The sequence below is a fragment of the Phacochoerus africanus genome, chromosome 14 (assembly GCF_016906955.1).
Source record: "Phacochoerus africanus isolate WHEZ1 chromosome 14, ROS_Pafr_v1, whole genome shotgun sequence".
Taxonomy (NCBI): domain Eukaryota; kingdom Metazoa; phylum Chordata; class Mammalia; order Artiodactyla; family Suidae; genus Phacochoerus; species Phacochoerus africanus.
The window spans coordinates 59,267,647-59,292,477 of NC_062557.1; the positions used below are offsets into that span (position 1 = coordinate 59,267,647).

At 59.5% G+C, this 24,831-nt stretch overlaps 1 protein-coding gene across 3 annotated transcripts; it reads left to right on the forward strand.

Annotated features, from left to right (window-relative positions):
• Window positions 1-2,011: 2,011 nt before the first annotated feature.
• SLC47A2 (solute carrier family 47 member 2) lies at window positions 2,012-24,069 on the forward strand. 3 transcript variants are annotated; one of them, XM_047756701.1, is made up of 20 exons: window positions 2,012-2,399; window positions 2,491-2,666; window positions 5,908-8,225; window positions 8,327-8,603; window positions 9,914-10,015; window positions 10,220-10,288; window positions 10,884-11,032; window positions 11,710-11,752; window positions 12,003-12,047; window positions 12,158-12,255; window positions 12,560-12,657; window positions 13,444-13,557; window positions 14,239-14,306; window positions 15,137-15,245; window positions 15,767-15,842; window positions 16,175-16,244; window positions 21,258-21,390; window positions 21,470-21,564; window positions 22,646-22,730; window positions 23,523-24,069. In XM_047756701.1, exons 4-20 carry the CDS (start codon window positions 8,466-8,468, stop codon window positions 23,741-23,743), a joined length of 1,713 nt encoding a protein of 570 aa, XP_047612657.1. In that variant the 5' UTR covers window positions 2,012-2,399; window positions 2,491-2,666; window positions 5,908-8,225; window positions 8,327-8,465; the 3' UTR covers window positions 23,744-24,069. The 3 variants fall into 3 exon arrangements, with proteins under 3 accessions (XP_047612657.1, XP_047612656.1, XP_047612658.1); XM_047756700.1 differs by having other exon boundaries at window positions 5,908-7,428; window positions 7,740-8,603; XM_047756702.1 differs by lacking the exons at window positions 2,012-2,399; window positions 2,491-2,666; window positions 5,908-8,225; window positions 8,327-8,603 and adding an exon at window positions 8,610-8,993.
• Window positions 24,070-24,831: the final 762 nt, after the last annotated feature.

Below are 24,831 nucleotides of genomic sequence, written 5' to 3' on the forward strand. Positions count from 1 at the left end.
GGAAATCTGTGGACTCAGTTTCTCTAGATTCTTCTCCTTCCAAAAGATTTGTGGTGCAACATGTGTTATGTAGATTATTTAAACTGCTTAAGAAACCCAAGGACTTGTGCAGCGTTCACTCACTTAAAGGTAAAATCTGGGCTATTTTTAAGTTAGTCTCATCTAGTCGGTAACTTTAGAACATTGGGAGTCAAAAATCAGACTCTAAGGGAGTTCCCGTCATGGTGCAGTGGAAATGAACCAATTAGGAACCATGAGGTTTCAGGTTCGATCCCTGGCCTTGCTCAGGGGTTAAGGATCTGGCATTGCTGTGAGCTGTGGTGTAGGTCGCAGATGCGGCTCGGATCCTGTGTGGCTGTGGCTGTGGCTGTGGTGTAGGTCAGCAGCTCTAGCTCTGATTAGAACCCTAGCCTGGGAACCTCCATGTGCCGTGGGTGCAGCCCTAAAAGGACAAAAGACACACATACACACACACACACACACACAAAATCAGACTCTAAGGAAGAAAGGCAGAGAAAAGACTCTAACAGCTAATAAATGCCTGCAAGGGTCCTGGCACTTCTGCAAATGTTAACTCATTTACTTCTTGTGTCAATACTTTCCGTGAGCCTTGAAAAAACATTAAAAAAAATTTTTTTAATTGCGGTAAAATGCACATAACCTAAAATTAACCATCTTAAATGTTTTAAAGTGTACGTGGTCCAGGGGTGTTAAGCATATTCACCCCAGAACCCTTTTCATCTTGCAAAACTCATTAAATCTCCCCCCCCCCGGTGAATGTGGTGACTCCAGAGCCTCATATGGTACTTCATACTGTGTTGGTTTTTCGGCTCAGTTCACCCAAGATGTTGTCTTTAGTGTTCATACTGTGGATGTGGCATCTGTCAGGATTTCCTTCCTTTTTTTAAATTATTTTTTGCCGCACCCCCATGTGGAAATTCCTGGGCCAGGGATCGAACCCTCAAGCCATGTGCAGCCTGCCCTACTGTGGCAGCAACGCTGGATCCTTAACCTGCTGAGCCACAGGGGAGCCTCCCAGGATTCCCTTCCTTAGGAAGGGTGCACAGCGGTGCACTGTTTGGATAGGCATGTGGTTTATCCATTCATCATCGGTGGCCGCTTGGAATGCCTCCCCTTTCCCTGTGGCTTCTTGAGATTGGCTGTCCTTAGGCTTTGATTTCCTCACCTTGAGTCATTTCCAGGCATGGGTTTGGGTTTGCTTATGTAAGCCTTCTTGTTTAGCGAACATAACACTCCTTTGCCCAAACGGCGGGTTCAAAAAACCACCTCAGTAAAGGGCTGTAGGTGTGACGGAGTGGGGAGGGGAAGGGGTGTCCTCTTTCCTCCCAGGCTGGCTCTGATCAGATGGGCCCGGGAGCCTCCTTGGCCTTCATGCCGGGAGGTCTGCTTCCCTAGCAAGACTCACGTGGAGGACAGTAAGGCGGGGGGGTTGCTCAGTGGGGTCGCTGCGGAGACACGACGCTGGGGGTGGGGAGAGAGCCGCAGGTGCAGAACACCTGGCGGGCTCTTTGTAGTCAGGGGTCGTGGAGTGGCAAGGAACCGACCTCCCCTCGGGTCATCTCATGAGGACATAAGGACGAGACATCATCTTGTAGGGAAGAGTGACAGCCAGGCCACAGAGTGACCAGACATGGAAAAGATATTGGGGGGAAAAAAAAAAAAAAGACTGACTGACTGAATGAATGAATGCTGTTGTGGCCCCTCACGGGGACCACTCTTCTTTTTCTCCCCCACAGCGCTGCCTTCGCGGGCCCAAGCCTCCAGCCGCTGATTTTGCGCGGGATTCACTCGCCTTGGCGCAGAGCAGAGGTCTCCAGATCCGCCTTTCCTCTGACCCACCCCCTGTTCCAGGCCCACCCCCGAAGTCCCGGGAGAGAATCTGATTGGCCCAGCCTGGCCGAGGCGGCCAATAAGCTGCAGCGGCGGAGGCGTGTGGTCACGTGGCCGCGGGGCCTGCGGGCGCTCGAGCCGGGGGTGGGGCTGCGTGCTGGCCCTGCCCGACGCCGGCTCCGGAGGCTCGGCTTCGCGGCGGGGTTCCCCGGCCTCGGCTGCGCGCGACGCTGGTGTGAATTAAGGCTCGTTTGCAGAACAAGGAGATTTTTCCCACGTGGGCCTCCTACAGCTGGCGCTTGGCTTCCTGTTTGGCTTTCGGGTGGGTCACGCACCAGCCCTCAAGGCGGTGCGCTGGCTCGGCCTGCCTTGACCTTAGGAGCCCCTTGTTTGGGGCCAGCGGCTTACCGCCTGCCGACTACAGAGCCTCGGGATTCTCACTGGAGAGGGCACCCAAGTCCCCAGTCCCCTTCCTGGATGGCACCTGCTGGGGCTGCACGGACCTTATCTGGCAAGGCTGAGGGCTCCCCGAGGACTCCCCGCAGCAGGTAAGCAGCAGCCTCCTGACCATGCGTCCCCCCAGGATAAGCCTTCCTGGGAGCTGGGCTCTCCCAGTCCACGTGCCTTCCAAATCCACAGGTGTCGGAGGACCGGGGGGCCAAGGTCGGAGCGGGCGAGTAGCAGGTAACTGAGCCCGGAGGGCCCGGCAGTTTCTGGAAGAGACATGCATCTCTGGACAGCTGGGGTCTCTCTGGGAAGAACCATCAGTGGGCCAGGCTCAGGAGGCCCCTGCTACACCGGAGCCCTGGGAGAAGGTGAGTTGGGACCTGCCTCAGTTAACTGAAGTAACCATTAAGCTTGGTGCCGCTGGACCCCTTCATCCTGGCCAAGGGAAGGAAGTGGGGTGTGCCAGGGCAGTGCTGTGCTGGGAGCATGTGGAAAGGTGACCCCGCCAGGGCTTCTCAGCCTCAGCTGCACTCAGGACAATTACCTGGTGACTCTGAAAGAATGCCTGGAAGAGGAATTCCTTGGCGCTGAAAATCAAAAGAGTGATTCTCCTCGGTGGGGGCTCGTAAAGTCCCGTTTCTTGAGCTGGCAGCTGTCCCTCAGGTGCATTTTAATTTATGAAAACTCATAGAGCCGTATCCTTAATACACGTGTGCTCCTGTGTGAGAGGTATACTTTGAATGTTAAAGGAAACGAAATTGCTGCCTCAGTTAATTAAGTCGGAACATCTGAGGTGGGACCTGGGTAGTGGTATTTTTTTTTAAAGCATTAAACTTTCTTTTTTTTTTTTTTGATTTGAAGGGCCACACCCATGCCATATGGAAGGTCCCAGGCTCAGGGTCGAGTCGGAGCTGTAGCTACGGGCCTACACCACAACCACAGTAACTTGGGGTCCCAGCCACGTCTGCGATCTACACCACAGCTCATGGCGGTGCCGGATGCTTAACCCACTGAATGAAGCCAGGGATCGAACCCGCATCCTCATGGATCCTAGTCAGGTTCGTTACCACTGAGTCACTAAGGGAACTCCCAAATTTAATTATTTTTTTTTTTTTTTTGGCCTCACCCTCGGCATGTGAAAGTTCCCAGGGATTTAGCACAGGATCCTTTAACTCACTGCACTGGGCCACAATGACCACGAGCCACTGCAGCCAGATTCTCAGACCACTGCGCCACAACAGGAACTCCTAGGGGTATTTTTTAGAAAAAGCTTCCCAGGTGATTCTACAATGCAGTCAAGGGTTAGAGCGGCTGATTTCACCCTAAATTCAGTAACCCCCAGCCCCTGGCGATGCGCTTACGTTAAGCACGGGTGTGTGCAATACTAGAGGAAGTTGGAACTTCTGGGAAAGGTAGCTTTGCTCCTAAAAGGGGTCGGAGGCAGAGACGGGAGTATGGGTGTTGTCACCGGGGGAGAATAAGGTGCTTGGGGCTGCTGCAGCCGTCTTGTAGTCAGGAAGAAAAAGCCAGGGGAGCAGCAACGAGCTGATTCATCTGTAAACACTCCCTGCGTCTGATTTCCTGCGCCAGTGCAATACACAAAGCCTACATTTTCCAGTGTGTTCCACCACCTGGATCTTGAGTCTGTTCCCCACCCCACTGCATTTTTTGGGGGGAGGGGTACCTCCTATGGTGCACGACACACCACAGCCACCTTCCACCTCCTGCTGAGCGCCCTCTCTGGGAGGGTGTCCTGGAAGTGCTGGGCTGGGGACACAGTGTGCGTCATAGCAGCACCAACTGGGGCAGGATGGCTCCCTGGACCTCTGGGTGTCACAAGCTTCGGGTTCTCTAGGCACTGGGGGGCTTCTTCCTCCTTTTCTAGACTGTTTTATTTTTATTTTATTTTTTGCTTTTTAGGACTCCACCTCTGGCACATGGAGGTTCTCAGGCTAGGGGTTGAATCAGAGCTGTAGCTGCCGGCCTCCACCACAGCAACGGGGGAATCCCAGCTGCACCTATGACCCACACCACAGCTCACGGCAATGCCGGATCCTTAACCCACTGAGCGAGGCTAGGGATCGAACCCAGAACCTCATGGATGCTTGTCAGGTTCTTTACCACTGAGCCACAACAGGAACTCCTGTAGACGGTTTTATTTATTTATTTATTTTTTAATTTTTTTTGTCTTTTTGCCATTTCTTGGGCCACTCCCGCGGCATATGGAGGTTCCCAGGCTAGGGGTCGAATCGGAGCTGTAGCCACCGGCCTACACCAGAGCCACAGCAACATGGGATCCAAGCCGCATCTGCAACCTACACCACAGCTCACGGCAACGCCGGATCCTTAACCCACTGAGCGAGGGCAGGGACCGAACCCGCAACCTCATGGTTCCTAGTCGGATTCGTTAATCACTGCGCCACGACGGGAATTCCCGTAGACGGTTTTAAAATGTAGGTTTTATTATCGTTCAGGTGCAGCAAGGCCCATAGAGCAGGAGATGATGGCCTTTGAAAAGATAGTTCGTTGCAGTTCCCAAGCGGCGGGGGCAGGACCTGCCCCTGGGGACCACCGGGGGTGGCACCAGCGTCCGTGGTGCGGAGCAGAAGGCGCCTAAGAGCCTTTAACGTGCTTTCGGGGGACTGTGAGCGGCTGGGAGGGGCAGTCAGGCTTAAGATTGGTTCGTCTGAATAACTTCCGCTGGCTCCGAGGCCTAGGACTGTCCCCCCGTGTCGGGTAGCTGCCTGGGGTGATGAAGGCAGGCGGGTGGCAGCCTAGTCCATGGAGGACATGGTGCAGGTTCTGTCAACGGGGCAGAGCTGTCTGTATTTCTAGGAATTAGTTGGCCCTGGAGGGGCAGTCTGTGCAGGGTCAGCAAGGCCCCTAAGATGTCACTGAATGAAAAGACGGGGTCCACACGGGGGATCGCCGGATGTGCCAAGACCTGCCGTGAGGGGGCACCTCTCCCTTTTCCCTCGCTAGGCGCTGACTGAAAGTTCCAGACTGTGTTGAGCAGTCCTGCAGGTTGTTGCGGGCGAGGAATGGGTTGGAGGGACGCGAGGCCCCGGGGGAGGAGGCAGCGTTGGGAAGGAGGGTTGGGGGGACGGGCAGGAGCCCGTCCCCTGCATCCCCAGGAGTGGAGAACGCCTGGTCAGGGCTGCTCTGCCCGGAGGTAGGGACCGACCGAACGGAGAGTATCCGTGACAACTTGGCGGCCGTCAGCCCGTGCCAGTTCCCAGCAAGATGCATGTGGCATGTTGGGGACATTCATCTGGAAACTGGGGTGCAGAGAATGCGAAGGGCTTTGGGGTGGGCATCTCAAGGTCAGCCAGAGGTGGCCCCGGGGCTGCGGCGTGCCAACTGGGAGCTCACGGAGGGGTCCACGTGGGCGGGGCCCTTGCTGTGGCCGGGCCGCCAGGGAGGGAGTGGCCAGTGGCGAGGATGCCACATGCGCCCCGGGGGCCGTTCTGTTTCCAAGGCTGGAGTCTCTGTTTCCTAAGCTCACGGCCTCCCCTTTGCGTCTCTTGAGGTCCAGCAACCCCCAGGCCAGCTCTCCTGCTTCTCAGGTTGTGCTTTTTTTTTCCCTCTTTTCTTTTTGTGGCTGCCCAGGGGCACATGGATGGTCGGAGCCAGGGACCGAATCTGAGCCCCAGCTGCACGCGACGCCGGATCCGGGATCCCTTAGCCTTCTGCCCCGGGGCTGGGGATCAAACATGCGCCTCCACAGCAACCCGGACCCGCGCCGCTGCTGTCGGATTCTTAACCCACCGCACCCCAGCGAGAACTCCTCTTAAGCTGTGCTTTCTTGCACCCTGCAACCTTGGCCCCCGACTTGGAGCACAAGGCTGAGGGAGATTCTGCCCCACAGCTGAAGCATTTCTTCTGTCGCCTGTCTTGTGACTGAAGCTTCCTCCTTGGCTTTTCGTGCCTTGACGGTCCCTTTCTTTTTAGCACTGAATAGTATTCCGTTGCATTCCTGTAAACGGCTCCCTGGCGGGGCATGCCCCCCTCAGGCTTTGGGAGCCCTTGCGCTTGGCGGCTCCCCCGCGAGGGCCTCCAGAACTGCTCTGGCCCTCCCCGAAGTGTGGTCTGGCTGGAGGAGGGAGGGCGAAGGATGGAGGGAGAGGTGGGGGCCGGGGGGCCGCAGGCCTTTCGCGGCTCTCGGAGCTGTGTCCTCTGCCCTGGAGATGTACGTGGCGCTGAGGGGCCAGGCCAGAGTCCCTCACTGCCCAGGGAGAGCTGGGGGTTGGGCAGTCACGGGGCCGGGAGGAGGGGACAGAGAGCGCGATGTTGGCCCCCTGGCCAGGGTGCAGGGCTCAGGGCAGCCAAAGGGCAAGTGCAGAGGCATCAGCCCTGGTGAAGGGTAACCAAGTGAGGAAATGCTTATAGGGGCCTCCAGCTGTGCCTGGCAGTTACCTGAAGGCAGGGCCCAGGGCCAGGCCCGTCCCCAGGGGGACGCAACATCCTGGTGTTGCAGGACTTGCGGCTGAGACAGGCCCTCTTGGGGTGGCTCTGTGCTGGCATTCGGTCTGTGGCAATAGGGGCGCCCAAGCTCCTCTCCCCCTCCCCCTGAGGTTGCCAGGTCACCCACTTTGCCCAGGTCAGTGGCTTCGGGCCGGGTTCCACACGGGCTTCCTTCCCATACGTACCAGTGCCTCATAGCACAGTGAGGCTGCCAGGCACCAGAACAGCTCCAGGGGAGGGTCTCCCTCCCTGGTTAGAAGTCTCCCCAATCCAAGGGTCGGGGGGCTTGCAGCAAGTCCCCACCCCCCATCCCCAGGGCCTGGTGGCTTTGGGCCCTTCTCCCCTGTGACGGTCCTGGCAGCCCTGAGAACCTCACCTCTCTGCTCTGGCTCTGGGCCTGGGCGTGGGGAGGGGGATGGGAGGGGAGCAAATCCCAGGGGCAGCAGGAGGTGGCAACTGTTTCCTCTCCCAACAGGCACAGGCGACCTGTGTAGCTTCCCTGGCTTCCTCTTGCACTCCTGAAATGTTCCTTGTCGTGCCAGCCCCACGCCATGGGATGCCAAGCTGCCCAGAGAGGTCTGGGGAAGGAAGACAGGGCCCCAGCCGAGCATCCTTGTGGACCGTCCTGCCAGGGCGAGCCTCAGGGCAACAGACGCAGAGACGCAGGTGCAGTGAAAACACCAGCCAGCTGATCCCAGAATGCTGGCTGACTTAGGACCTGAACGGGGGTCCTTTTTATGCAGTGATCTAAGCGAGCAGGATGTACAGGTGGTCCCATTTTTATGTTCAGCATCTCATCCTTTGGGGGGACCAACCTGCCCCTCCAGGAGGTCCCCAGCGCCCCCCTCCCCACCCTTTCCCCTCTGTTCTTCTCATGGGTTGGCTCTGACCCAGCCTCCTTTCCGGGAGTCTACCTCTGGAGCTGAACGGGCTTGCCCTTAAAAACCCTGGTTTTCTCGTTCTCGGCTGCGTTCTAGATCACCTGCCACTGCTGATCCCCGCCCTCCACGTTGTCTCGAGTTAGCTTTGTGCTGTTTCCATCGAGGAACCACGACGGACATACATTTGGCAGAAGGGGGAAATGGCAGACTGCGGGGGACGGGGCCTCGGGGACAAGTTCTCACCCAAGAAGGGAGAGGTTCCCAAAGTCCTGGCATCCATCTCCGCCCGCGGGGTCGGGGGGTGGTCTCTGAGCCCCGTGGACGAAGGCCAGGGGCTGCAGGCCACTCTTGGCAGCTGTGGACAGTAGAGAGGGGCACACGGCCCTGCAGTCCTTACCCGGCCACAGTCCGCTGCTCTGCTCTGAGACTCCGCGCCCGCGGCCACGGGCAGAAATACTGGGAAACCAGACTGAGAGGCTGAGCCTGCAGGGCTGCTGAACTGAACTGGCGCTGGCTGGATTTGCAGTCGCCACAGCTAAAGGAAGGCATTCATTGGAAAAGCCTGGAAGCCGTGGCCTGAAGGTCAGTGTGTGGGCACCAGGAGGCCTGGGAAGCCCCCGCTGGAGGGAGCACGTCCCACGGCGCCGCCTCACAAACGTCCTGGGGGATGTTGGTGGGACTAGACTCCGAGGACCCTCAGCCAAGAAGTTGCCCTCCAGGCAATGAGCTGACCTTGACCGTCTCGGCACCCTTGGGGAGCACCACGTAGATCCAGACCTGCTTGGGGCCCTGGGTTGAAGCGGCCGCTGGCAGCTCCACTGAATGCCCTCCCCTGGGGGGCAGAGAGGGCTTTGCCCCTGCCCACTCCCACCTCACCCCGCTGGCTGCAACCCGGCTGGGTCCTGGAGCCGCCCTGTCTTCATCTGTGAAATGGGAGTTGTGGCCCCATCACACCGGGAGGTAAGACCCCTGAGCCCCAGACCCGCCCCATGCGTGTTCCTCCTGGGCCTTGGCTGCTGACTCCCGCAGGGTGACTGGGAGGCTGGGGGACTCCGGGTGCCCAGGGCTGTCCCGTCTGGGCAGCCGGGCTGCGGTACCTGGGGGGCAGGGCCGTCCACAGGTGGCCACCGCGGCCCCTCCTCCTCCTCCCCGTACTCATTAGCCAGGCTGCAAGGCCACCCGGGCCAGCGGAGCGCTCAGGCGCGCACAGTGGCAGGCGGGCTTGGAATGGACGGTCTCCAGGACACAGTCCCCCCGGGCCGAAGGAGCCGCTGCCCTGCCCTCCGCAGGCTGGTCCCCGTGGGCTTTGGGGCGGAGGCACGGATACTGTTTGTTCTTTCGGGACCCCTGGTAAGGAGGAGGGGTGGGGGGCCAGCTGCTGTCCAGGCATAGCCCAGGGGCACTCACCGCCTTGCCGGAGAGGACCAGTGCGGCCCTGACGCGGGAGCCTGGGGGTCCCCCATGGGGTCTTTGCCTGCTTTGTTTCCAAAGGGAGAACGGCCTTGGATGCTTTTAGGTAAAGACAGGTACATGGGTGCTCCCTGTAAGAGTTTCAGGCACAATGGAAAGTTAGAAGGAACTTCTTTCTTTCTTTTTTTTTAATTAATGAATTTATCATATCTGTAGCTGTACAATGATCATGACAATCCAATAGAAGGAATTTCTTTCTTTCTTTTTTTTTTTTTGTCTTTTTGCCATTTCTTGGGCCGCTCCCACAGCATATGGAGGTTCCCAGGCTAGGGATCTCATTGGAGCTGTAGCCGCCGGCCTACACCAGAGCCACAACAGCTTGGCATCTGAGCCACGTCTGCGACCTACACCACAGCTCACGGCAACGCCAGATCCTCAACCCACTGAGCCAGGCCAGGGATCGAACCCGCAACCTCATGGTTCCTAGTCGGATTCGTTAACCACTGAAGCACGATGGGAACTCCAGAAGGAACTTATTTCTACTTCCAGCACCTAGACAGAGCCGTCCCTGAGGCTCTGGTGCACCGATCCCGGGCTGACAGCTTGTGGCCTGAGGCGCTGTCACAGGCACACCTGCCTCTCCCACAGGGAGATGGGAGCTCAGAGCATAAGCCGGTGGATGGCCTCAGCCACACACTCGCTGCCCCCCCCCCCACGGGTGACGCGCCTGGGGGCCTCGAGGGGCTATTGAGGGCCCTTGGCTCCGCCCCGCAGGACCTGGCGAGCCGCTCCTGGGGGGCTGGGCTCTGAGGGCTCCGCGGGGCTGAGCGGGGCCCTTGACCCTGGCCGCCGTCCTCCAGTTCCTCTTCCAGATGCTGAACTTCCTGATCTATGTCGTCAGCTCCGTCTTCTGCGGACACCTGGGCAAGGTGGAGCTGGCAGCAGTGACCCTCTCGGTGGCCGTGAGTACAGCCAGGCCCGCAGGGGCCTTCTCCCCTGGGGAGGGGTGCCGGCCGCCGTCCCAGCTGGACCGCAGGGCCTCTGCAGGGGCACACAGTGCGGGCCGGGCCCGGCCAGGAGGGTCTCCAGCCCCGAGCAGTCCCCTTGGTGGGGCCCCCTCCTCAGGCCCCACCTGACAGCCTGTCCTCCCCCGTGTGCGCCTCCAGTTTGTCAATGTCTGCGGCGTGTCCATTGGATTCGGCCTGTCCTCGGCCTGTGACACCTTGATGTCCCAGGTAGGTGGGCTTTGGGGACCCGGGCACGGGTGAGGCCCCTCCTCAGCTGCTGCAGGAAGCATGGGGGTGGGGCCTCCCCAAAGGCCCCTCAGTGCCCCCTGGATCTGGGAGCCCGTCACACAGGCTGGGGGGCAGGGGGGGCAGAGGGGTGGGCAGCTGTCTGGTCCCACCCCTGAGGGCCACGTGCTTTCAGGGACCAGAGACTCCCCTTGAACAGACTCTGGGCAGCTGGGCAAGAGAGCGGTGGAGGGAAAGGCCGTTCCCTGCCCTCCGTGTCCCGTGCTGAGGGCGCACGGGGGGCCTCCTGCCCGTGGGGGCCCACAGCCCGGTGGGCTCAGCTCTGGGGACTCAGGGCTCTCAGTGGGCCTGGCTGCCGCTCGCCCCCATGGAAACTTGGCGGGTGCTCCGGAGCCCCTTTGCCTCCGCTGCGGCGGGGGCCGTGTCCTCCCGACCAGGTGCCATTGGGGACTGGGCAGCATGGTGGGGACAGAGACGGGAGTTCCGCCAAGAGTTGCTGCTGTAGCTCCGGCCCCTCTCCCGGGCTCGGGGCAGAGGGCAGGTGCGGGGGCCTGGGGCTGACCCGGCTATTCTGCAGAGCTTCGGCAGCCCCAACAAGAAGCACGTGGGGGTCATCCTGCAGCGGGGCGCCCTGGTCCTGCTGCTCTGCTGCCTCCCCTGCTGGGCGCTCTTCCTCAACACCCAGCACCTCCTGCTGCTCTTCAGGCAGGACCCGGCCGTGTCCAGGTACCTGCGGGGACCCTGGGGAGGGAGCCCCCAGGGAGCCCCCCCCCCTCGGGCTGGTAGTCTCCGGGTCCCAAGCACAGCCCCTCTGGGGGCCTCGGGGGGCCGGTTTGGGGTCTCCCACCCAGCCTGCTGCTCCAGCCGTGACCAGCAGGGGGCAGACAAGCAGCCCGTTTAAATGGAGGAGGCAGAAGGGAGTTGCCTGAGTTGGCAGCTGCGTCCCAGCGTGTGGTTGGAGCCTAGAGAAAGGAAGTATGTACTCCTGCCCATTCCCGTACCGGAGAAAGAGGACCGAGCCCAATTTCTGATGAATCACACAGTCTGCTTAATTTTCGATTCCCCGGCAGGGGAACGCCTTGCTCGTTTTCTGTCACGCGCACCTCATTGGGTTATGTCTTAATAAGCCATAACCGTTTTCCACCTTACAAACTGTGCCTCTCCCCAGGGTTCAGTTCCCTGGCCCTGGGGCCCCAGGGTTGGGTCCTTGGGCCCCACCTCCGGGTGCCTTCCAGCTGCTAGCACGTTGGCGGCGGCGGCACCCTGGTGGCTGAGGCTCCGTTGTCTTGGCTGAAGCCTGTCCTCAAACCCGAGGTGCCCGGGGGGGGGGGGTCCCTGGGGCGGCCGCCCAGGCCCCCGTGTCGGGGCGCAGGCTGCTCAGCTCAGGGCTCTGGTTCCTGCAGGCTGGCCCAGGACTACGTGCAGATTTTCATCCCTGCACTCCCGGTGAGGGCCCCTCTGAAGCTGCTCTCTCACAGCCACACTCCCCACCTGCCGGTCCCCCCCTCCTCCCCCCCTCCCTAGCGCGCTTCCCTGGGGCTGACCGGGAGACTCGGGGCCTCCCTCCCACCGTGGGAGCAGGGGGCAGGGTATACTTTAGTGAAGCCTCTGCCCCAAACTCGGCTCAGAAATACCTGTTCATGTCATCTGGTGGCGTTTGGGAATTTACTTGTATCTGTGTGTTTATTTGAGACAGGCGAATTTTCTTTACTGCCTGCTGGCAAAATATTTACAAAACCAGGTACGCGTGGCTGCCCCTCCCTCCCCCACCGCCCTGTTCCTCGAATAACAGCCTGCGAGGGCTGCATGTCGAGCCCACACCTCACCCCCACCCCAATGCACCTATTTCAGGGTGTCGTCTGGCCCCAAGTGCTCAGTGGCATCGTGGGCAACTGCGTGAACGGCCTGGCCAACTACATCCTGGTGTCCACGCTGGGCCAGGGGGTCAGGTGAGCTGCAGGGGCCTGGTCTCCAGCCCTGCCCGCCAAGCACCACCCCGACCAGGAGGGCCAGGCACCGTCCTGGCCTCTCCTACCGCAAGGACCCTGGGGGCTGCTTGTGCCGCCCAGAGGTGGGGGCCGTGGAGGACTGGAGGTGGGGCGAGGACACTGGTGGCTCCTGGGTGAGGCTGATCCCAGGAGGCGGTGAGGACCCAGCCTTGCCTGTGCCCCCCCCCTCCCCGCACCCCCTCCCCCAGGGGCCAGAGTCCACCCTCCGCCCAGCCGGCTCTCCCTCCTCTGCCTCTTCTTCCAGGGGCTCCGCCTACGCCAACACCATCTCCCAGTTGATGCAGACAGTTTTCCTCCTGTTGTACATTGTGCTGAGGAAGCTGCACGTGGACACGTGGGGAGGTACGGGGCTGCCCTGCGGCGGAGGGGGGACGGGGAGGGGGGAGCATTGGCTTGGAGGAGGGGGCAGCGATGGAGGAGCCCCGTCTGGGGCGGGCTCCGCTGCCCTCAGGGCTTGCCCTCTGCTCCACCCCTCGCACCCCCACCCCCAGAGGCCCGGGGTTTCCCGTCCAGGGTGCCACGGGGCCGAGCCCTGCGGGGACGGGCCTGGGAGCCCTCAGGATGGAGGTGGGAGTCTGAACACGGGTAAAAGCCCAGGTGGCAGCGGCGGGACGTCCCCGGCTCAGTGACGCCTGGCCTGGTTCTCCCCATTGACACGGAGGAAGTTGCTACGGAGTTGGAGTAATTTGCCCCCAAAGCCAGAGGTGGGACCCAAGGGGCCAGGACTCGCCCCAGCGCCCGGGCCTCGATTCCAAGCTTTCAGCCCCGGAAAGCCCACTCTGCGGACCGAGCGCTCCTCTCGCGGGGCTGCAGGAGCAGCTCTCTGCCGGGCGCCGGGGGCTGCGGGAGCCCCGCACTGCACAGCCCCATCTGCCTTGGCGCCCCCTGGACAGCCTCCCAGAGGCGGGCAGAACTAAGGACTACGTTTTCAGATGAGGAAACGGGGCTCAGAAAGGGCACGGCGGTTGTCCAAGACCCTGTGGCATCACAGGCTGCTGTCCCGCGCCCGCTGGTGCCCTGTCCCCGCATCCCCTCCCCTGATGCTGGAGCAGCTGGCCCGGCCCTGCAGGCTGGCACGTGCTGGGGCCTGGCGGGACTGCGGCTCAGCCGGTGGGCTTCTGCTCCTAGGCTGGTCCTGCCAGTGCCTGCAGGACTGGGGCCCCTTCTTCTCGCTGGCCGTCCCCAGCATGCTCATGACCTGCATCGAGTGGTGGGCCTACGAGATCGGGAGCTTCCTCATGGGTACGTGGAACCGTGTGGGTGGCCCCCCAGCTCAGAGGCCTCCATCCCCAGACGGGCAGTTCACCAGCCAGGCCCGCCTCCTCACCAGGCTGTGAGGCCCAGAAGCAGGCCTGGCATGGAGCAGGTGCCCAGGCAGGGTGGTCAGTCAGTGGGGACCTGAGATTTCATGAGCTGCTGCGTGAACAGGCCTGGCAGGTGTGGGGCGCTCCCTGGCACACCGTCTGCTCAGCAGTGGACTCGGAACAGAGTCCATACAGCCAGGGCTGCAGAGGCCCCGAGAGACCTGCCTGTCCATCCCGAGCCCGCTTACAGATGGGAGAATCCAGCCCCAAGAGCAAGAGTGTCCGGAATCACACCCCAGCAGGCCTGAGATCTGAACTCCTGACCCTCCCTCACCACGCCTCCTACTCAGAAGAGAGACCGTACCTTGACCCCCTGACCCTGACCCTGACCCTGGCCCTGACCCTGACCCTGGCCCTGGCCCTGACCCTGACCCATCAGGGAACAGCCTGTAGGAAATTCTGTAACATCCCAGCAGGGCTCTGGAAGGCTGAAGGTCGAGCAGGGATGCTTTTTGCTGGGTTCCTGCTTGGAAACCATCCGCCCCTAGAGCACGGGGCATCCTGCCAGCCCAGGGCCGGCAGGGGCCTGGCTGGACACTGACCGGGCGCTTCCCCGCAGGGCTGCTCAGCGTGCTGGACCTCTCTGCCCAGGCCGTCATCTACGAAGTGGCCACTGTCACCTACATGGTGAGGCTCCTTGAGAGCGCCCTGTCCTGCCCCCTGGTGGCCTGGGCTGTCAGAGGAGGAAGGGGTGGGTCTTCCCTCCCCCAAGGGCAACTCTGTCTCCTGAGGGACCCACCAGGCCCAGGCCCCACCAGACCTCGCCCGTGGCCCACAGCCCCGCCGCCAAGGGTAACAGGGAACCTCGCGGTGCTGGCATTTTTAAAAAATTAATTGGCACCCCTTAAAAGTGGGAGATTGAATATCACCATCTGGAGTTTTGCATTTTCTTGAAAGATGGGACATTCCATTTAGCAGTGAGCCCGCGTTCCTGTACAGCCCCGCCTCCGGGCCTGGGGGACAGCTCCCTTCTGGGGGCCCTTCCTTGCCTCCGCCTCGGTCCCTGCAGCTCCCTCCCCTCCCTGGAGACCTGGGTTGTCCCAGGTCCCTTGTGCTCACCCTGCCAGCCTCCTGGGGCACGCAGTCTGTGACCCCAGCTGCAAGCAAAGGGAGTCACAAAAACCTGCAGGTGCAAAACTAATTTGTAAGGCGATTCTTGCTGTTACAAATGGTTTCCACCAAGACTTATTTTTTCTTAAGAGCAATTTTTCTGCCACACTTATAACCACACTCACCTCTCTAAAAGGGGTTTGCTTGTGAGTTGTGGGCAGCGTGTTGTTGGGGCTGCTCAGGATGTCTGGGGCAGCGGCGGGTGGGCTTGGCTGGCGCACTGGGGGTGTCTCAGGCCTCGGCTTGTCACCAGCAGCAGCAATGCCCCAGCTCCTCAGGCCACCTGCCCCTCGGCCTGGGGGCGGGAGGGGGTCCCCCTGACCACACCTTCTTCTCTCTGAGCCCAGATTCCCATGGGACTCAGCATCGCGGTCTGTGTCCGCGTGGGGACGGCTCTGGGAGCTGCAGACACGGTGCAGGCCAAGCGATCGGCCGTCTCAGGCATGCTCTGCACGGGTGAGTGAGGTCAAGGCCTTGGCCAGTGGGGGGGCCTGTGAGCCCAGAGTTGGCCCTCCAAATCTGTCACCCTGCCACAGGCCCACTGTCCCCTCCCCACCTTCCCCTGCTGCTGCCTCTTCCTGCAGCCCCGAGGGGCCTGGGACCTGCCCTCCTGGCAGCTCAGGAGCTTGGGACCTGCCCATCCCAGCTCTGGGGAGGGACCCACCTGGGTCCATCCCGCCTCTGCTTTCTGTGGCTGGCCCCTCCTGGAGAACGTTGCTTCTCAGGCTTCAGCCCTGGGGAGGGGGCGCTGTGTCAAAATACAGACCCCACCCATGGAGTTTCTGGCCTGGGAGGTGGAAGAATCTGCGTGCCTCACCAGCCCCCAGGCGAAGCTGGTCCGGGAACCCCACCGTGAGACCCCGGGACCGCACCCGAGGGCCTTGGTCCAAAGGAACGCAGGCCTGGGCTGGCGCGGCCCCTGGCAGCCAGGCTCCTCCACGGGCGGGGGTGGCCCTGCTGGGCTTGGTCTCTTGCAGTTGGTGCCGCGATGGTCGTGGGCGCCCTGCTGAGCATCCTGAGGAATCAACTGGGCCACATCTTCACCCATGACGAGTAGGTAATCAGTTCTCTCTCCTGGCTGGTTCTCGGAGCCCTGTCGCCCGCCTGGCTCCCCAGCTCTGCTCTCTGCTGGTCCCCAGGCCACAGGCTCCCCCACTCGCCCGTCCACAGACGAGGCGCTAAGCGACACCCTGGAGTGGGGGGAGGCGGGTTAAGACGTGTCCCCCAACCTAGGGAAGCTCAGAGACAGAGCGTCCGTTAAGGTGGTGTGGGACAGCCACCTGTACGCTGAAAGCTAGGGGGAGGGGCGGGAGAGAAGGGACACGAATGCGACCCTGTGTCGCGTCTGCCTGCTGCACATGAGGCCTTTTGCGTTTCTTCTGCAGGGAAGTGGTCGCCCTGGTCAACAAGGCCCTGCCGCTTTATATCGTCTTCCACCTGTTTGAGGCCACCTGCGTGAGTCCCGCTGTCACACACACCCGCTCCCCGCCAGGACCCCTCCCTGAGGCAGCGCAGGGACACACGGGAAAGGGCCACCACGGGGAGTAAGGCTTACGGGGTCTATTGTTATTCAAACAACAAGCCCCATTTCTCTTCTGCAACTTCGCCTCACCAGTGATGCAGGCAGGTCAGCAAAACCCTGAGCCCCCGGCCCAGTGGAAGCTCACAGATCTTTTTCCTCGTTCCCCAGGAGCTGGGCCGTCCCCGCCCTGCCTGGTCAGGAGCACTGGGGCAAAGGGACATTTCTGAGGCTGAGTCAGTTCGGAGTGGGAGGTCCTGACTTTGCGCTCCTTTGATCACAGGGCAGGTCCCATGTAGTGCAGGTTTGATTTATGGCCGTTTTTAAAAGCACGGCATAGCAAAGGAGGCACACAGATCCCGTCGGAGAAGGAGATTGGAGGTCTCGTGACTTCTGCTTTGTACGCGGGTCGCGTGAGCTTCCCAGGAGCGCGGCTCTGTGTGTGAGGGGGGTTGTCACGAGCAGATGGAACAAAACAGCCTTGAGGGAAATGGTATTCGTGGAGGACTTTGCCCTCGCTCTCTGTCCGTGACCGAGGATGAATGTTCCGGGATTGGCTTTTGAATCCAGCCAGGCGCAGCCTTGGACCACGTTTCTGGCCGCAGCAGAACTGCTTGCTCTTGGCTGCGTTTCACCATGAAATCCTGCAGCTCTTCCTGCAGAGCGTTGAAAGGAATGACCTTATGGGTCCTGTTACTGCTGGTGTCGTGGGACAGTTTCAAGGACCTGTTACTACTTTTCTTCTAGCTCTGAGATGAGGTCACAGCTGAGAAAGTCCTCCCACAGTGTAAGGTCAGAGGGAGCTCTGCTTGACCAGATGCTTCTAGGGCAGCACCCCTCTTTTCCCTTGGCCCACCAGGGAGCCCAGGAGCAAGCTTACAGCCAGCAGTTGTGAGGGGCCTGGTGGCTTGTGTCCCCACTAGCTTTCCTCCCTGCTGTGTTGTTGTTAGTTTATGTTTTCCGTGGACCTGGTTTTTCTTTCCTGTTTTCACACCTTTCCTGGGTTGTAATTTACATGCCATAACACTCATGCAAGTTAAGTACATAATTCAGTCCTTGAAGATACAGTTGAGGTGCACAATCAGCGCTGCAATCCAGTTTGGGGCTGTTTCCATCAACCCCGCAGATGTCCTGGCGTCTGTCTTGCAGTCACTCCTGGCCCCCACAGCCAGGCCCAGGCAGTCCACGGACCTGCTTTCCGTCCGTATGAACCTGGCATTTCTGACCACCTTGTAGAAATGGAATCATACCGTTTGTAGCCTTTTGTGTCCGAGCTTTTATTTCTCTCCGCATGTTTCGGAGGTTCATCCTCGTTGGAGAGGTTTTCGGGACTTCGTTCCTGTCTGTGGCTGCATGACAGCCCCTTGTGTGGCTCTGACACATCTCAGACCACCAGGTGGGCATCTGTGCTGTTTCTTGTGTCGGCTGTGGCGACTAAGGCTGCTGGGCACGGGCGCGTACGAGGCATTGTGTGGACGTGGGTTTTCACTCCTCTCGGTGGAGTCAGTCCTAGGAGTTGAATTGTTTGGGTGAAGGACGGGTTTATGCTTAACTTGCTGAGGGGCCATGAAACTGTTTGCCGCAGTGGCTGTACCCGTTTCGCCCTCCCATCAGCGACACGCAGGGTTTCCAGTTCCTGCCCTTCCTGGTCAATTGTTGGTATTGTTTGTCTTAAAGGTTTTTAAAAACAGGTGGTTGTTTTTTTTGTCTTTTTTGTTTTTGTCTTTTTGCCTTTTCGAGGGCCGCTTCCCGCCGCATATGGAGGTTCCCAGGCTAGGGGCCCAATCGGAGCTGTGGCCAGCGGCCATTGCCACAGCCACAGCAACGCGGGATCCGAGCCTCGTCTGCGACCTACACCACAGCTCGTGGCAACGCCGGATCCTTAACCCACTGAGTGAGGCCAGGGATTGAACCCGCAACCTCATGGTTCCTAGTCGGATTTGTTAACCACTGCGCCACCACAGGAACTCCAAAAAAAGGTTTATTTTTAAGAGCAGTTTTAGGCTTACAGAAAAATTGAGAAAATGGAGTGTTCCCATAAATCCCTCCCTCCCATTTCCCTGTTTATTTATTTATTTGCCTATTTTGGGGTCTGTATCTGCAGCATAGGGAAGTTCCCAGGCTAGGGGTCCAATCGGAGCTGTAGCTGCCAGACTACACCACAGCCACAGCCGCAGGGGGTCTGAGGCATGCCTGTGATCCAGACCACAGCTCACAGCGACGCTGGGTCCTTGACCCACTAAGCGCGGCCAGGGATCCAACCCGCATCCTCATGGATACTAGTTGGATTCATTTCCACTGTGCCACAGTGGAAACTCCTCCTTGCGTCTTGATCTGGCTTGAGTATCAAGGTGTCAGTGGCCTCATAGAGTGACTCGCAAGTGTACGCTTCTCCTGTACATCTTGAGTTTGTGAAGCGTTGGCCTGCCTTCTTTAAACACATGATCGAATTTACCTGTGAAGCCATCTAGGCCCGGGCTTTCGTCAGAAGATTTTAAATTAATTCAGTTTATGTACTTGTAGAGATCTATTCACTTTCTGTGACTTGTTGCGTTAGTTTTAATAATTTGTGTCTTCCTAGGCATTTATTCACTTGAACTAAATTGTTTAAATCGCGGACATGAACTTGCTGATGTTATTCCCTTATAATCCTTTTTTTTCATGTTCAGAAGTAATGTCCCTTCTTTTATCCCGGATTGTGGTAATCTGTAACTTTACTTTCCTGTTTTCTTGGTCTTATTATTTTTTTTTTTCCCCTCTTGGTCTTATTTTAATGAGGTCAAATCTTTAGTACTTGCTTTTCAGTTTTGTGGATCAAAGAACTAGAATTTTTGGTTTCATTGATTTTGTTTTTTCCTGTTTATTCCAATGTTTCCCACTCTAATCATTGTTTTTCCTATTCTTCTGCTTAGGTATAGTTTGCTCTGATTTACTGGTTTCTTAGGGTAGAATATTAGGTTACTGGTTTGAGACCTTTCTTTTCTAATTTAAAGCTATGCATTTCCCTCTAAGTATTGCTTTAGCTGCATATGGTAAATTTTGATACATTGTTTTCTTATTGGAAATGCTTAAAAATTTTTCTTGTGATTTAGTCTCTGACATGTGGGTTTAGAAATGTGTTGCCTCGTTCCCAGATATTTGGGGGTATTCCCAGATTTCTTTGGTGGCACCTCTAGTTTAATTCTGTTACGGTCAGAGAACATACTCTGTATGAATTCAGTCGAAGTGTACTGAGACCTGTCTGGTGATCTAGCCTAGGTCCATGCAGAGCCCGTTCTTTCCCCAAGGACTGCTGCTTTGTTTAGCGATGTGCCTGGACTCGTTTTTTTCTGTGCATCCTGCCTCCTCCACAAACTGTAGCCGCTGTCTCTGCTCAGTTTGGTATTTTCTTTCTTGTGTTTAGTTTTACTTTTTTTTTCTTGTAGGGCCACACCTGCAGCATATGGAGGTTCCCAGGCTAGGAGTCCAGTCAGAGCTTAGCTGCTGGCCTACGCCACAGCCACAGCCACAGCCACACAGGGTCCAAGCTGCATCTGTGACCTATAGAACAGCTCTTGGCAACACCAGATCCTTAATTCACTGAGCGAGGCCAGGGATTAACCTGCGTCCTCATGGATGCCAGTTGGGTTCGTTAACCATGGAGCCATGACGGGAACTACCCTTGTTTTTAGCTTCCAGCTTAGCTTCCTAGGGGTCACCCCTGTGTCTACATAGCTCAGACTGAACAGCCCATCACTGTTTGGAGGTGGTGTTCAGGCACCTCTGACAGCTGGTAGGGCCTCCAGTCTCTGCGGAAGGGCCCAAGTGGGGGCGGGGGCTGTTTTCAAGTCCACCCCAGCTTTTACGTTCTTCTGGGTCCTCCTGCATCTTCTGTCCACGTGCCAGGCTCCACGTGCCACTGCCCTTTGCACTCTGAGATGTTTGGCAGCCTCCCGAAGCTTAGCTCATGAGCCCGCAGACCTTGGCACCCTGGCCCTGTAGATGTTACGTGGCAAGAGGGGTCTCTGCAGACATGACTGAGCTAAGGGTCCTGAGACAGGGAGGCTGTCCTGGGTTGTCCAGGTGGCCCAGTGTTGTCACGAAGGCCCTAGGAAGTGAGAGAGGGAGCAGAGTCAGGAGCTGTGATGACAGGAGCAGAGGTCAGAGTGAGGCCTTTGCTGCTCAGGGCCCATGGGCCAGGAATGTAGGTGCCTCTGTGATCTGGAAAGGAAAGAAGCAGGTGCCCCCAGGGGCCTCCACAAGGAACCGCCCTGCCTCTATCATGGACCGTTTCAGCCCTTTAATCTCAGGAGCTGAAGTGTGACATACATGTCTTTTTTTTCTTTTTCTTTTTAGGGCCATACCCGAGGCATATGGCGGTTTCCAGGCTAGGGGTCAATTCAGAGCTGCAGCTGCCGGCCTACAGCCCCAGCCACGCCAGCTCCAAGCTGCGTATGGGACCTACACCACAGCTTATGGCAATGCCGGATCCTTAACCCACTGAGTGAGGCCAGGGATCAAACCTGCGTCCTCATGGATACTAGGCAGATTCGTTACCACTGCGCCACAACAGGAACTCCCACGTGTCTCGTTTGAAACCACCTATATCATTGTTATTATTGTATTATCATAATATAAAAAATAATAGCATCCTTATTAGAAGCTGCTGGTAACCTGCTGCCGCAGCAACAGGCATCCAGCCCCCCACACTGTGTCCCGGACCAGCGTGGTGGGGAGAGGCACCCCCTTGCCCAGTCCTGGCAAGGCAGCCACAGTGGGGAGCCCGGGGCTGTTGCCTGGGGAGACGGTGCCAGCAACGCAGCTGCTTCTGGGTAGCCTGGGCAGGTGCCCATCCTGGGCCCGTGCCGTGGGCCTGGGCGGCGGCGGGGCTGGGCAGAGACGCAGGTGTAGATCCCGCGGGTCCTCCCGGCGTCAGCCTCGGCGCCACCGACCCTCCCCTGCCTCCGCAGTGTGTCTTCGGCGGGGTCCTCAGAGGAACGGGCAGGCAGGCCTTCGGGGCCATTGTCAACGCCATCATGTACTACGGCGTCGGCCTCCCGCTGGGCATCGTGCTGACCTTTGTGGTCAGGATGGGCATCTTGGGTACGTGGTGTGGGGGGAGCCCGGGGGAGGCCTGGGAGGCCGTCGTCGGAGGCGCCCATCGGTCCCCTGTGTCCCGCAGGCCTCTGGCTGGGCATGCTGGCCTGCGCCCTGCTGGCCACTGTCGCCTTTGTCACCTACACGGCGCGGATGGACTGGAAGCAGGCTGCAGAGGAGGTGAGTGGCGGGTCCCTGGGGTGGGTGAGCGTCAGAGGGCCCCCCGCGCCTCAGCATCGGCTCCCTTCGCCGCCTTCAGACCCCAGGTGGTGCAGTGTCCGCGGTGCCCCTCAAGCTGCAAAGCGAAACCCCGCCAGACACTGCCCCTTGCAGCCCTGCTGCCAAAGGCCGAGCTGAGCAAAGGGCTCCGGCCCGCTGCCCCCGGGGGAGCCCCGAGGGTGGCCGGGACTCAGGGAGAGGTAACGGCAGCAGCCTGTCCACATGCTCTTGGAAAAGCTCAAACAGGGCAGGCTGGCACTGGCCTTTCTGACACACTTAGGCCACAGCAGAGGCGGAAGGCCAGGTGTGGAGGGTGGCCTTGGGCTGTGGGTCAAGTTCTCCTGGTGTCTGAGACGGCAGATTAACACAGATTGCAAACAACACTGCTGGAAAGCCTCCCAGCTGTGAACACAGGCTGACCTCACTTTATTGCAATTCAGACACCGCAGTTTCTCCAAGTTCAAGGTGACCCTGCACTGAGCAGGTCCGTGGGCGCTGTGTTCCCAGCGGCAGTTGCTCCCTTTGTGACTCTGTATCACATGTGGCTAATCCTCAGCACATTTCAAACTTTCTTTTTATTCTGTCCTTAAATTGAGGTGTGATCTGTTACTATTGCAAAAAGGTGGTGACTCAGTGAAGGCTCTGAAGATGGTAGTAATTTTTAGCAACAAAGTACTTTTTCTTTTGGTTGTACCCATGGCATGTGGCTGTAAGTTACAGGCCAGGGACTGAGTCCTTAACCCGCTGAGCTACCAGGGAACTCCAGAGTGAAGTGTTTTTTAATTAAGGATTTTTTTTTAGGTATAACGCTATTGCACGCTTAACCGACTGCAGTATAGTGCAAATGCAACTTTTACATTCGCCAGGAAACCAGAAAACCCTGTGCCCATTGTGATGTGTGCTCTATTGCGGGGACCTGGGGCCTCCGAGGCATGGCCAGGTGTGGCTGGGTCCTGCTCAGCCCGCAGGGTGTTCAAGGTGGGGCACAGCTGAGGCAGGAGCATGGAGGCCGGCAGGCTGACCCGGGCGCCTCTCTCTCCAGGCTCAGAAAAACGTGGGGCTGCCGCCGAGGAGCACCGAGAGCACGGCCCCCAGGCCCGGGCCCGAGAAAGCGGTCACGTCTTCAGGTAACAGACCCTGGGTGTTGCTTTTCCCCCTCAGTGTGGTGGAACATGCGTCCTAAGTGCCAGGAGGGCCGGTGGACGTCTGTCGTCGAAGCAGGTCCCGGGAAGCAGGTCCCCTCCGTCCTGGCCTGGGGGGCAGTGGGCCTCGGTCCCATCTCAGGTGGGGAAGCGCTTAGGTCCCCTCCTCGTCCTGCAGCTGGAGAGGAGGGACGAGGTCAGGGCCTGGGCCGCCAGGGCCTAGAGCGTGCGGTCACCGGTGGCCGCATCCCAGCCTGCAGCTGGCTGTCCAGGCAGGTCAGCCTGGCTCCACTAACTAGCCTGGGGTGGGGGCACCTTCTGTCTGTCTCTCTGCACCTCATCAGACAGGCACTTCTTAAATATGTCGTCTGCGCGATCAGGTGACAGCCTGGCTCAGGTCCCAGGTGCTCTGCCGCCCCGAGGGATGCTGAGCGCCAGGTGGGCATGGCTGCAGCCCAGAGCCCTGGTCACCTAGGCGCCTCACCTCGGCCCGGGCTGGGCGTCGATGGGTGCAGCAGGGAGCCTGGGCCATGACCAGGACGTCGTGAGGCAGCACAAAACGTGCCGTCCGAAGTCGCTGGTGAAAGTTCCCGACCGTGTGTCAGATGTCACCACCCAGGCTCAGGCCCACATGGCATCTGATCCCAGCTTGGCCTCTGCGTCAGATTTGCAGTTTAAGATGCTCTCCCACGTGACTCCGCCCTCTGACCCTGCCATGCAGCCCAGGCCGGGCCTCCCCCGCCCTGCGGCTGAGCCTGCCCCCATTTGCCTCTGCAGTGGCCACAGGCAGCCCTCCTGGCGTGACCCTGACGATGTACTCCAGGCCCGAGTGCCACCTGGCCCTCTCGGGGACTCCAGAGGCAGCGCAGGCTCTGCCGGCTCCTTCCAGCAGACTGTCAGCCACGCAGCTGGCCATGCGCCGCGGGGCTGCCCTGGGGGTGGCGGTAGCCACGCTGCTGGCCGGGCTGCTCATCAGGGTCCTGACGGCCAGGCCCTAGCCCGACAGCCGGACACAGGAAGGAGGCGAGGGCAGGCGCCCACCCACCAGAGCACCCGGGACGCGGGAGCGGGGGGCGGGGGCGCACCTGGGGCCACCCCCAGAACCAGGCCTCCCTGCAGGGATGCCTCTGCGACGGGGACTCGGCTTCGCGGCAGATCGCCCGGGCCTCTGTCTCGGACTGCTCTTCGGACGACGCCAGCCAGCTGAGCGGTGGGCCTTGGGCGTCGCTGCTGTTACTCAGTAATGTAAACGGTTTCAGGTGGGAGATTTCGAATCAAAATTGCAAATGCGGCTGTAACATTAAAAAGTACGTGTTTCTAGGCAGTTGGCTGCAACCCCGTCCGCGTCCTGCCCACGCGCCCTGCAGGTGGGGGCGGGGCAGTCGCCTAAGCCCCGCCCCGCTTCCGCCAGCCCTTCCCTGGCGTCCACGTGGTCACTTGCCGCAGACCTTGAGAAACCGCCTCTTTCGGCAGCGCTGGGATACAAACAAGGCCCGTGAAACCCGGGCGGTTTGGACACGTGGCTTCAGGATGGACTGTGGCGCTGCCCCATGTTCTAGGATGCTTCTGAGGCTGGGGACCGGCTCCAGGCCGCGCCCCGCCGCCCGGGGCGGGGGCCGTGTGGCCTCTGTCATCACTGTCCCTGCGGCGTCGGTGGCAATGAACACGTTGGCCAAACGGCCAGTAGGGGAAAGGGTGTGTGAACCCCGGTGCCAAAGCATCCCCGTGCTGTGTTGTGGTTCCAGCCCCCGAAGCTGGCACCCTCGCCTGTGACACAAATAGCTTAGCTCGAGCCCCCAAACCAAGGGGCCAGGGGCAGCGCCATCGTGTGTCCTGAGGGCGAGGACTGAGGCAGGGGTCGGGGCTGCAGGAAGTCTGGGAAACCGCAGGCGCCACCACGGCGCGGGTTCTGAAGCCCCCAGACCGCAAGCACCCTGCTGGGTGCTCTGGCCACACAGGCGGCAGGGGATCGGGGCGGGGCCGGCGTCCTGGGAATGTGCCCGCGGTCAGGTCAGCACGTGGGAGAGGAGAACACAGTGGGGAAAAACCCACTCGCTGTGGAGACGACTTGAAAAAGCAAAGACCT